The sequence below is a fragment of the Urocitellus parryii genome, chromosome 2, assembly GCF_045843805.1.
Source record: "Urocitellus parryii isolate mUroPar1 chromosome 2, mUroPar1.hap1, whole genome shotgun sequence".
NCBI lineage: Eukaryota > Metazoa > Chordata > Mammalia > Rodentia > Sciuridae > Urocitellus > Urocitellus parryii.
This window is the reverse complement of record NC_135532.1, coordinates 221059155-221071175: the sequence shown is the minus strand read 5'-3', so window position 1 is coordinate 221071175 and position 12021 is coordinate 221059155. Positions and strand designations below refer to the sequence as shown.

Sequence of the window (12021 nt, the reverse complement as noted above, 5' to 3'; positions counted from 1 at the left end):
GCTTTACTTGATTTGAAGACATGTTATTTGGTGCCTACTAGGGCTTTTCTTTTCCTACTGCCTTGTGAATTATCACTTTGTCTCTAATGTTTTTTCTTTTAATCCTTTTATAGCAATATAACTATGTTACCTTTCTTTGGGTAGTGTGTGCATCATATTTTTTTTTTTAAAGAGAGAGGAGAGAGAGAGAGAGTTTTTAAATATTTATTTCTTTTAGTTTTCGGTGGACACAACATCTTTGTTTGTATGTGGTGCTGAGGATCAAACCCAGGCTGCACGCATGCCAGGCGAGCGCGCTACCGCTTGAGCCACATCCCCAGCCCTACATCATATGTTTTCATCTTGACTTTCTTTCCCTTCTTTCCGGTTACACATCATTCCTTTTTTTGAAATGCTGATTTATAGACATGTGCACAATCCACTGTTAAACCTCTTGAGTTCTTAATTTTAGTTACTATATTTTTTAGCTCTGAATTTCCATCTGGTTCTTGTTTTAGAGTTTTTTTTTTTTTTTTTTTTTTTTTTGCCAAAGTACTCATTGTTTTAATATCTGGAAAGTCATTATTTCAATAATTTGCTTCTCGTAGGGCCAGTTCCCACTGTATGTTGATTTTCCTCAATTTTTACAATGACATCGTGTGTGTGTGTGTGTGTGTGTGTGTGTGTGTGTGTGTGTTTTAATGGAATGTTAAGTGTTAGAGAAGATTTGAAGCCTAGGATGTCTTTCTGTTTCTGGCAGACATCGAGGGCCATTGCCAAGCCTGTGTTGCCTTATCCAGACAACAGTAGACTTACGTTCTTGGGGTTACTGTTGCAGCTGTGAGTCATCTGTAAACTTAGGTATAGCCTTAAGACAACAGTCTAAGCTTGGGGGATTCCCCTGCATTTAGGAGGCTGTGAAGTGTAATTTTTACTATCTTAATTTAAGGGTTAGTCTGTCAGTTTTTTGTTGTTTACTTGCTAAGCTTTTCAGCTTCCTCTTTTAGAGTGAAATTCTAGAATATAGGAAAAAAGATTTTTTTCCCCTTGTCTATAAACTTCCATAGGCTTTTTATAGTTAGCTGGTGCCTTCATGGTTGGTTGCCTTCATGAAAACTGAAAGGACATCAGTAAAGGAAAGGGACCAGCGGAAAAATGAGGGAGGAAAAGGGAAAATAGTGAAGAAGGATATTAGCCAAAATATATTGTGAGCCAAATGCATGGCGCACACCTATAAAAAGTGTTTCACCAGATTTTCTTGTTTTTGTTAGTGAAGGTTCTGGCTCACTTGTTTTTATCTGTTATCAGTCATGGAACTCATTAGACTTTAACAAAAGTCTGCACTGACATATTAAGAAAAACACAGTTTAAGAGCAGTTCCTATTAATATTGAAATTCTACAACAGATCAGTGTCCATCAGATGGCTCCTGTGTGAAAATTGATCTGTGCTTAAGTTCAAGGAATAGGTGCTTTCATTGAGTATTTTTTTCCTGTATTTTTTATTGGTGTCATGATAGTTATATATAATGGTGGGTTCGTTGTTACATACTCATACATGCACACGATATCACAAAATCAATCAATCTATCTATCTATCTATCTATTTATTTAGTTATGGTGCCACACCCCCAGCCCTGTCAGCCCTGTTTTGTATTTTAGAGACAGGGCCTCACTGAGTTGCTTAGCACCTCACCTTTGCTGAGGCTGGCTTTGAACTTGTGATCCTTATCTCTCGGCCTCCCGAGCTGCTGGGATTGTAGGTGTGCGCCATGCATCTGGCTCACAATATAATTTGGCTAATATCCTTCTTCACTATTTTCCCTTTTCCTCCCTCATTTTTCTACCCTGGTCCCTTTCCTTTACTGATGTCCCTTGAGTTTTTATGAGACTCAAATCCTCCTTTTCCTTTTTCCTCTCTAGTTTCCACATTAGAGAAAACATACGACCCTTGACCTTCTGAGTTTGGTAATTGCTTAACATAATCTCAATTTCCATCTGTTTTCCTGCAAATGACATTCTTTTTTATGTTGAATAAAACTCCATGTGTATACACCTCATTTTCTTTAACACTCATCCATTGATGGTCTTGTAGGCTGATTCCTTGGTTTGGCTGTTGTGAATTATGGGCATGCATGTATCACTGTCGTATGATGACTTTAATTCTTTTTTTTTTTTTTAAAGAGAGACAGTTTTTTAATATTTATTTTTTAGTTTTCGGTGGACACAACATCTTTATTTTTATTTTAATGTGATGCTGAGGATCGAACCCAGCGCCCTGTGCATGCCAGGGGAGTATGCTACTGCTTGAGCCACATCCCCAGCCCCTGACTTTAATTCTTTAGGGTAAATACCAAGAAGTGGTATAGTTCATTGAGTAATTTTGTATTTGACTTTGGTATTTGGGAAGTGGCATGCCTTTTTTGAAAATTAAAATCGGTAGTTTTTATTTATTTATTATTTATTTTATTTTTTTAGTTGTTTATTTTTTAAAGTAGACTCTTTAAAAAATTTTATTGGTTCTTTTTAACTGTACATGACAGCAGAATTTATTTTGACATAATTGTACAAGAATGGAATATATCTTGTTCTAATTCAGACCCCAGTACCTCTCCTTCCCCCTCCCCACTTCTTGCTCCCTTGATCTTTCTGCCATTTACCCATTTTTTTTTAATTGTTGTGGATGTACATGATGGTGATATTCACTGTGGTGTATTCATATATGTATGTAGGAGAGTTAAGTCAGATTCATTCCACTCTTTCCTTTTCCTGTCCTCCCTTTATTCCCCTTTGTCTAGTCCACTGAACTTCAATTCCCTGCCCCCCTTGTTGTGGGTTAGGTACCACGTGTCAGAGAAAACATTCAACCTCTGTGTTTTTTTTTTTTTTTTTGAGGAGGAAAATGGCTTACTTCATTTAGCATGATAGTCTCCAGATCTGTCCATTTACTGGCAAATGTCATAAAGTCATTCCTCTTCATGGCTGAGTAATACTCCATTGTGTATAGTAGTTGTTTTATTTGGCAGATTTTGAAAAATTATTATTTTTTTGATAGAAATATGATTTTAACATTTTTCACCAGAATTGAAAAGCTCTAACAACAATTCTTCTAAAAACTGAAAATCTGTAAATAATTATAGCCAGTGCTTGAGAATTATTTCAAATATTTGTCTATATCTAGGTATACAAATAGTGATACATTTCCTTAAGTTTGATTATTGCATCATGTAAATGTTTTTGTACTTTTCTGAGATACGTGTAAGTGACTTCCCTTTTGAGTTGTTACTTTAATCCATTATAAATCAGTGAATTACAGCATAGTTTGAAAAACGCTGATCTTAGGTGCTTTTTCTTCATGTCTTCTAAAGCCCTTGAAAGTTAAAAAAAAAAAAAAGTGCCAAGTTTAAGTTAATGGTATGTAGGAAATCTATTATTCAAGATTGTGTACCTTTTTAAGCTTTTATTTTTGCCTTAAGTAATTTTGGGAACTTGATAGGATTATATTTTGCTGACACTCTTCCCTATTTAAATAGGTGTTGATTTTCTTCTGTATGTTTCTTTGTTTCAGTTGGATTCAATGGTTTTGGTATCACAGTCTAGACAGAGGACGTGCAGGCGTAAATATTCAACTTATGGTAAAAGAAATGTTGGCCGGTGTGAGTTATCCTCTGGAAATGAGTCTTCAGGTTCTGGAAGACAGGTAAGTGGAGTAACTTTAAAATACATAAGATAATCCTAAGTGTATTTGCCTCAGTTCTTTGACTCTACGCTGGATTTATGTGAAAATACAATATCCTTAAGGAATGAAGATGAAATTTCATGGTTTGATAGTTGGGGAGGAAGCAGTGGGGTCTTCCTATACTGCCCAGGCTGGCCTTGAGCTCTTGGTCTCCAGTGATGGTTTTCTTTTTTCTCCTTGACTGTCTCTCCCAAGTACCTTTGGGCTCATGCCATCACACCAGGCTTGAATTTTGTTTTATTTTTTTTAATTGAAAGTTTCTAAAAGTTCCCAAAAAACATGAAATATGTGTATGATCCAGTGGTTTCAGTATTCTATAGCATTATCACCATTACTTAATTTCTAAACATTTTATCACTTTTAATGTAACATATGCCATTTATAGTTACTTAACTTCCTGTCTTACTCCCAAATTCTTGGTAATTACTAACATTCTTCCTGTCTGTAGACTTGCCTATTTTGGACATTTCACATAAGTGGAATTGTGCAGTTAGTTTTTGTGTCTCATAGTGTGACTGGCATCTTTCATATAACGTAATGTTTTTTAAGATTAAGCCATTTGAAAAAAAAATGATTAAGCCATGTGTAGCATGTATCAATTTTATTTATTTATTTATTTATTTATTTATTTATTTATTTATTTATTTTTTAATATTTATTTTTTAGTTCTCGGCAGACACAACATCTTTGTTGGTATGTGGTGCTGAGGATCGAACCCGGGCCGCACGCATGCCAGGCGAGCGCGCTACCGCTTGAGCCACATCCCCAGCCCCCTATTTTATTTTTTTTTAATATTTATTTTTTAGATGTACATGGACACATCACAATGCCTTTGTTTTTATGTGGTGCTGAGGATCTACCGCTGAGCCACAATCCCAGCCTCTCAATTTTATTCTTTATTACCCAGTAATATTCAGTTGTATGCATGTATGCCACAATTTTTTTTAATTCGTTCACTAGCTTGTGGACATTTGTGTTCCTGTGTTGACAGTGCTGCCTGTCAACATTCATTTATGGGTTTCTGTTTGCATATATATATATATTTTTTAAATTCTATTTATTTATTGGTATGTGGTGCTGAGAATCGAACCCAGTGCCTCACACATGCTAGGCAAATGCTCTACCACTGAGCCACAACCCCAGCCCTAATGTCTTCAGTTCTTGGGTGTATACCTGAGAGCTGATTTGCTGGGTCATTGGAAAATCTCTTTAACTTTTTGAGGACTTGTCAGACTGTTTTCCAAATTGGCTGTACTATTTTATATTTCCATCAGTAATGTATGAGAGTTCCAGTTCTCTCTGTCTTGTTAATTTTCCCCCCCTTTTTTTTTTTTTTTTTTTTTTTTTTTGTGGTGCTAGGGATTGAGCCCAGGGCATTGTGCATGCAAGGCAAGCACTCTACCAAGTGAGCTGTGTCCCCAGCTCTCATTTTAATTATCTATCTATCTGGTACCGGGGTTGAACTCAGGGAAACAACCACTAAGCCATGTCCGCAACCCTATTTTGTATTTTATTTAGAGACAGGTCCTGGTGTGTTGCTCAGGACCTCACTAAGTTGCTGAGGCTGGCTTTGAACTTTTATCCTCCTACCTCAGCCTCCTGAGCCGCTGGGACTTCAGGCATGCACCACTGTGCCCAGCTCCTCAGTTTTATTTTTTAATTTTTTTGGGAAACCAATTTTTCGGGAAGAGTGTTTAATGTTAGTGTTTTCTGATTCAGTAACATTTTGGGCAGTAAGATGTTCCACATGGTCCATCCGTTCACTTAGATCTCTTTTTATAAAGCAGTAGGATAGTAGTCATGCATGTGTTTGGAGTTAAATATAATACAAATTCCACTAACTAGGCAAGTTTCTTAGTCTTTATGTGCCTGTTCCTGTGATAGGAGGTTCCTCAAAGGGGTTGTGAAGGTAAATGTAGATCATAATGTCCCAGGATTAAAATAATGCCTAATATACAGTGATGTTTGCTGCTCTTGTCATCAAAATTTCATTTATAATGATTTTATTGTATGTATTTTTTATAGTATTTCTTAATTGTGGTGTTTTGAACATATTTTAACAATTTCTTAATGATTTTTTGGGTGATTTATGATAACACCAGCACCTTGAAATAGCATGAGGTATATGTTATATGTTACTTCATTGTCTCCAGTGGGGGGATCAGTTAGACTTGGAGTCAGAGTGCTAGTGGCTCATTATCTGAAAGTTCAGTCTCATAGTAGGTTGTTACTTTCTATCTCAGCCCCTAGGGCTCAGATGGTGGGGTGCTCTTCAGTTCCGTAGAAAGCCATATGACCCCTGAGTGTTGTATAAACTAGCACTCAGGTGGCTGCTGTGTCTTATGCTGTCCAGTTGCTTCTAGCAAATACTGACACTTAGTTGTATTCTGTGTCAGTGGTATCGTGTACTTCTCAAAGCATTTCTTCAGACCTACCCGAAGATATTTTGTGCAGTAGATTTTGTATTGGGATTTGAAGTTGAGCAGTTAAAATGAACTAATCCTGTTACGAATAAATTCTCGGTGTGTTTTTGTAAAGCCCCAGGACACAAATTGCCTGTCCTTCCTTCTACACTGTGGCTGACTTCTACCATCAAGTCATTATTTGCCACCTTTCTGGTCTTTCACAGGATGTCTATGAATTTGCTCATTTTTGTATTCTTTTTAAGGCACACTTTGATTTTAGAGCGCTTATAATGTGAGCCTTATTGATTGATCTACTTGACATTTGGTTACTAGGGCTTACTGGAAAAAGCATGGAATTAAGGGTAGAAGCCTGGCCTTTGTTGACTCAGAATGCGGTGATCTGCTATCAGAGGTTTTTTTTTTTTAATCTCTGAACCTTTTCACAATCTTGAAGAGGAGACAATATTATTTTCCTCCCAGGGACATTGTGCATTTATTGAGAACTTAGGTGAAACATGGGAAATATTTTATAGGTGCATGAAACATTCACCATAGTTTTCAGAAGCATCTTCATTTTATTTCATCCAAAATTTATCTGATGTTTGTGGCCTATCCTTCTGGCTGGCTAACATCGCCTTACCTTGTACAGATGAGCAGAAGGAAAACCACAAGGGCTTATGTGGCCTTCCACAAGCAGGAAGTGCTAGGGGGGAACCATAAGTCCATGGCCCAATTGTTTCTAATATAACATTATTTCTTCTGAGGTCTGATTTGGCTCTCTGTGACATGGCTACATGTGATTTTAATCTTTTAGTTAGTTATTTTCTCCTGTCTTTATGTTGGATGATTTTTTCCCCTTTCTCTGCATGTACACTAGTTCTAAAACTAAGTATAAGGTATGATATATGGAATTGAATCACCAGATTATTCCCATTGTTTCAAATGAGGACTTAAACAGTTTAGGATTCGTAGGAGGTCGTACCCTCATGAGTAGAGCACATGTATTGGAAACAACTGTTTTACTGTCATCTGTGTTCTAGCATTTCCACTCAGGTTTCAAGAGTTTGTATGACATGGTGGATGTTGTGGGAGGTTACCTTTGGGAAGCATAGGACTCCTACGTAGAAGCCTGTATGTAAGCCTCTAGAGAGGCTTGTGTGGTACAGTATGATTATCGGGGTTGGCATGGAAGTACAAGAATTACCATTATTATTGGGTTTAACTATGACAATGGCTACAGAAAGGGAACAAACATTAATGCATTTTATTATGCTAGTCACACTGTTCTAAGTATTATATATAATTTCATCCTTCCAGCAAGTAGGAATTAAGGTACTCCAACAGGTTTTTTTTTTTTTTTTTTAAACAAATGGGAAAACAGGTATAGGTATGAGATTTCTTTAACTTTCCCACACTGATGTAAAAATACACCATGGGGGGGGGGGCAGTGGTGCCATACCCGACATCCCAGTATCTTAGGAGGCTGAGGCAGGAACATTGAAAGTTCCTGGGCAGCCTCAGCAAAGTAGTGAGATCTGTCCTCTCTCAAGAAATTAGAAAGGACTGAGGATGCAGTGTAGTGGTAGAACACCCCTGGGCTCAATCCCCAGAAGAAAAGAAACATGCAAGGCCACTATGAACTTAGAACGTGGCCCTGCCTTCCTGTAGCATCAGTTTATTTGAGGATTTGGGGAAATTAAACTTCTCATTGTAAATAAATTTTCAGATATAAGGAAAGTTCTAAGAAAGTTCCTCTATTTCTTTACCCTTAAAGATGTCATTCTTGTATTTATATGAATTTTCCCCCTAACCATTTTTTATTTGTTCTAATTAGTTATACATGACCACAGAATGCACTTCAACTTACTGTACACAAATGAAGCACAACTTTTCATTTCTCTGGTTGTACACAATGCAGAATCATACCATTTGTTCAGTCATACATGTACATATATAGGGTAACAATGTCCATCTCATTCCACAATCTTTCCCATCTCCATACGCCCTCCCCCATCTGCCCAATCCAACGTTCCTCCATTCTTCCCTTGTCCCCAAATATTTTTTTTTAGTTGTTGATGGACCTTTAGTTAAGTATTAATTAATATGTGTTGCTGGGAGCCGAACCCACTGCTTCACACATGCTAGGTGAGCACTCTACCACTGAGCCACAGCCTTCCCCTAATCATTTTGACAGTGAATTGTCATGTGCTTTTCCACACCTGCATATTTCCTTGTGTATTTCCAAATAAGGATATTGTTTAACATTTTCCTTGATATAATTATCCAAATCAGGGAATGTTAATACATTACTGTTAACATCAGTTCTACAGCCGTTTGTCACATTTTGCTACTGGTACCTGAATCTTTTTTTTTTTTAACATTATTATTTTTTTTAAAGAGAATTTTTTAATATTTATTTTTTAGTTCTTAGTGGACACAACATCTTTATTTTTATGTGGTGCTGAGAATCGAATCCAGTGCCCTGCGCATGCCAGGCGAGTGCGCTACCACTTTAGCCACATCCCTAGCCCAACATTTATTTTTTACTTGAACACAGTACCTTTATTTTTATTTATTTTTATGTGGGTGCTGAGGATCGAACCCAGGGCCTCGCACAAGCTAGGCATGAGCCACAACCTCAGCCTGGTACCTATAATCTTGATAACAAAAGAAAACCAAAAGTCATGTGTTAGTAGTCAGTTCATCTGTTCAGTTGCCTATAGTTTCTCAGTTTTTGTCTTAATGCTTACATTTCTGACCAGTAGTTTTTATGAGTGCGCATTTTTTTGCAGTAGTGCCACAGGTGGCCATGTATTCTTCTCAGTACCTGGCATCAGATGTTGTGCGATTTGTTTTATCCCATTATTGACCACTTTGGTTAAGATAGTGTCTGCTAGGTTTAGCTATCGTAAAATGACTTTTTTTCTCCTTTTTAATTAAGGAATTCTCTTGTAATTTTCAGCGTGGGCTCAGATTTGGCGGCCATTGGTGATTCTAGTTTGAATTTGTTGCTATGATACCTGTAAATGGTAAATTTTTTCTACCCGTAGTTCCTTTAACATTTACTAGTTGGCATTGTACTATGTGGAAGAACTTCTGTCTTTCTGGCATTAATTATTTAATGTCTTAGGGCTCGTTGCTCATATTGGATCATTGGGTTGCTCTTGTCCACTACTTTTTGTGCTTTTTGTGATGAAGTTATCTTTGGTCAGTGGAGATTCTCATCGAGCTTTTTTTTTTTTTTTTTTTTAAAAAAAAAACATTTTCCATTATTCTTTGAGCAGTTACTCTTTCAGAACAAGATTTTTTTTTTTAAGGCTCTATAGAGTTGCTTTTTTTTCAGAATAACATGTGATTGGAGTCATAATGCATGTAGCCTTTGCCAAGGTTAACTTCTTTCATTTATCAGTGTGCACTTAAAAGTGTTCTGTAGGTCTTTTCATGGCTTGATAGCTGTTTACTTTTTAACAAAATATAATATGCTATTGCCTGGATGTAACAGTTTTTTTATTCACTTCCTGAGGTATATACTTGGTTGCTTCCAGGTTTTGTCAATTATGAATAAAGTTGGTAAAAATCTATGTGCAGGTTTTTTTTTTTTTTGGCGGGGGGACTGGGGATTGAACCCAGGGATGCTTAACTACTGAGCCACTTCCCTATCCCTCCCCCCACTTTTTAAAAATATTTGTTTTTTTTAGCTTTAGGTGGACACAATATCTTTATTTTATTTTTATGTGGTGCTGAGGATCGAACTCAGTGCCTCAAGCATGCTAAGCGAACACTCTACCACTGAGCCACAATCCCAGCGCCCTAGCCCCTTTTTATATTTTATTTAGAGACAGGGTCTCTCTGAGTTGCTCAGGGCTTTTCTAAGTTGCTGAGGCTGGCGGCTGGCTTTGAACTCGAGACCCTCCTGCCTCAGCCTCCCAAGCCTCTGGGATTACAGATGTGAGCCACTGCGCCTGGCCCATGTGCAGATTTTTATGTGGACATAATCTTTCAGCTCATTTGGGTATACCAAGGAGTGTGATTGCTGGATCATGTGATAAGACTCTGTTTAGCTTTGTAAAAAATTACCAAGTTGTTTTCCAAAGTAGTTGTACTGTTTTACATTTCCATCGCTTGTGAGTGAGTTCCTGTTGACTCACATTCTTGTGAAGATGTTAGTTTTCTCTAGCATCATGTAATGGATTCAGTAGAATCCCAGTCAAAATCCCAAAAAGTTATTTTTGTGAATATTGACAGTTGATTTTTTTCTTTTATTTTTTACTTCTGAATTAGATAAAAAATGAACAATGAAACCACACAGGCATACCATTTATGTAGTAACACCAGATAAGAGCATGTACAAATAAATGTTTAAGCCACTACATTCTTTATAATGAGTAGCATCATTTATAATGGTATATATTTATAAAAGAGGTTTTAAGACTGATTGGTAAATATAGTTTTATCTTTATTTTCTTTTAAAATAATACGAGAAGAATTATGCATTTACACAGTATTTCTGGATGATACGTTTACTATAAATTTGAAAGCTATATACAACATCAGTCCTGTGGATGACAAATATAAACCTAACTTATTTAATCCTATGAGTTAACATTTTTCAGTAGCACCCTTATTTTTTAAAAAGTTAAATACTACAAATGGTTCTATTGTGGACATAACATTGTGTAGTGGTTAGGGGCTGATTTTACATGACTATCCAATTCAGAGTCCAATTTAGAGCTAAAAATCAAATGTATTACAAAAATGATAGTCACATGCAGCATAATCAGATTTTCAGACAACAGTTTCTAAAGCTCTCATCATCCTACTTTCCCCTCTCCTTTTGCTTTCACTTAATATATCCCTTTGTTTTCAAGAAGAAAAAAAAATGTTAAGTTCACCAAAATTCTGGTTGTCACAGTGTGCACAGCATTGAATGAGAATAGCTTTGGCATTTAGTATTACAAAGTCATTTTCATCACAGATGTTTTCTTCATTATCCAGATTAATGTGCATGAGCATGTTGCAAAGCTGTCTTCTGCTGGGCTGTAATATGCTGCTGCTCTGCATGATCCCAGAAGTCCTTATTAAGAGCAGGTCTGGGTAGGGCAATGCTTATCCTGAAGGATTTGCTGCCATCTTCCTGTTTTCTGTTTCAGTTATATTCAGAAATAACTGATTAGCACTTTACAGTCACCCGGGATGCCAGGGCACCGGGGAGGACTCACTGCTGGTTGCAGCTGTCCAGGTGGAACACACCACCTAGAGATAGGCAAAACCTCCACAATGTGCCGAACTATCTGATTTTTCAAGTTTATGTGGAGCCAAGAAAAGACTTAGGATAACTGACACTAAAGAACAAATTAAAGGACTGGTGTACTGACTCCCATCAAGAGTTACTGTGAAACTACACCAATAACCAGGTTATTGGTGGAAGAATAGACAAATAGATAATTGAAACAATGTAAAGAGTCCAGAAATAAGTCAGCTCAAATACGGGTAGCTGATCTCTGGCAAAGGTGCAGAGACAACTCTCTACAAAGCATAGTCTCCAGTGAGTGGTGTTGGAATAACTGAAAAGTGAGTGTATGCACTGATTTTTCACAAAAATTAACACAGGTTGGATCATAAATTTAGTATAAATGTAAAATGTGAGGCTACAAGGCTTCTTTCCAGAAGATAAAATAAAATCTATATATTCTTGGATAATTTGGGTTCCATTGAAATTAAAAACTGTTCTGGGAAAGATAACTGCTAGAGAATGAAAAGGCAAACCACAGTTGAGAGAAAATATTTGCAAAACTCAAATCTGATAAAAGACTTGTATTGCAAATATACAGAGTATTGTTAAAATTGTATCAGTAAGGAAACAACCCAATTTCAAAATGGGCAAAAGATCTAATGCACAT

At 36.7% G+C, this 12021-nt stretch overlaps 1 protein-coding gene across 2 annotated transcripts in view; it reads left to right on the top strand.

Annotated features, from left to right (window-relative positions):
• Positions 1 to 12021, top strand: part of Brwd1 (bromodomain and WD repeat domain containing 1) — a 121487-nt gene that overhangs the window by 56791 nt on the left and 52675 nt on the right. For both annotated transcript variants that reach the window (XM_026399392.2, XM_077795417.1), the window contains exon 21: positions 3546 to 3677. In XM_026399392.2, coding sequence (XP_026255177.2) covers positions 3546 to 3677 — 132 coding nt within the window. The remainder of the gene's footprint in view (positions 1 to 3545; positions 3678 to 12021) is intronic.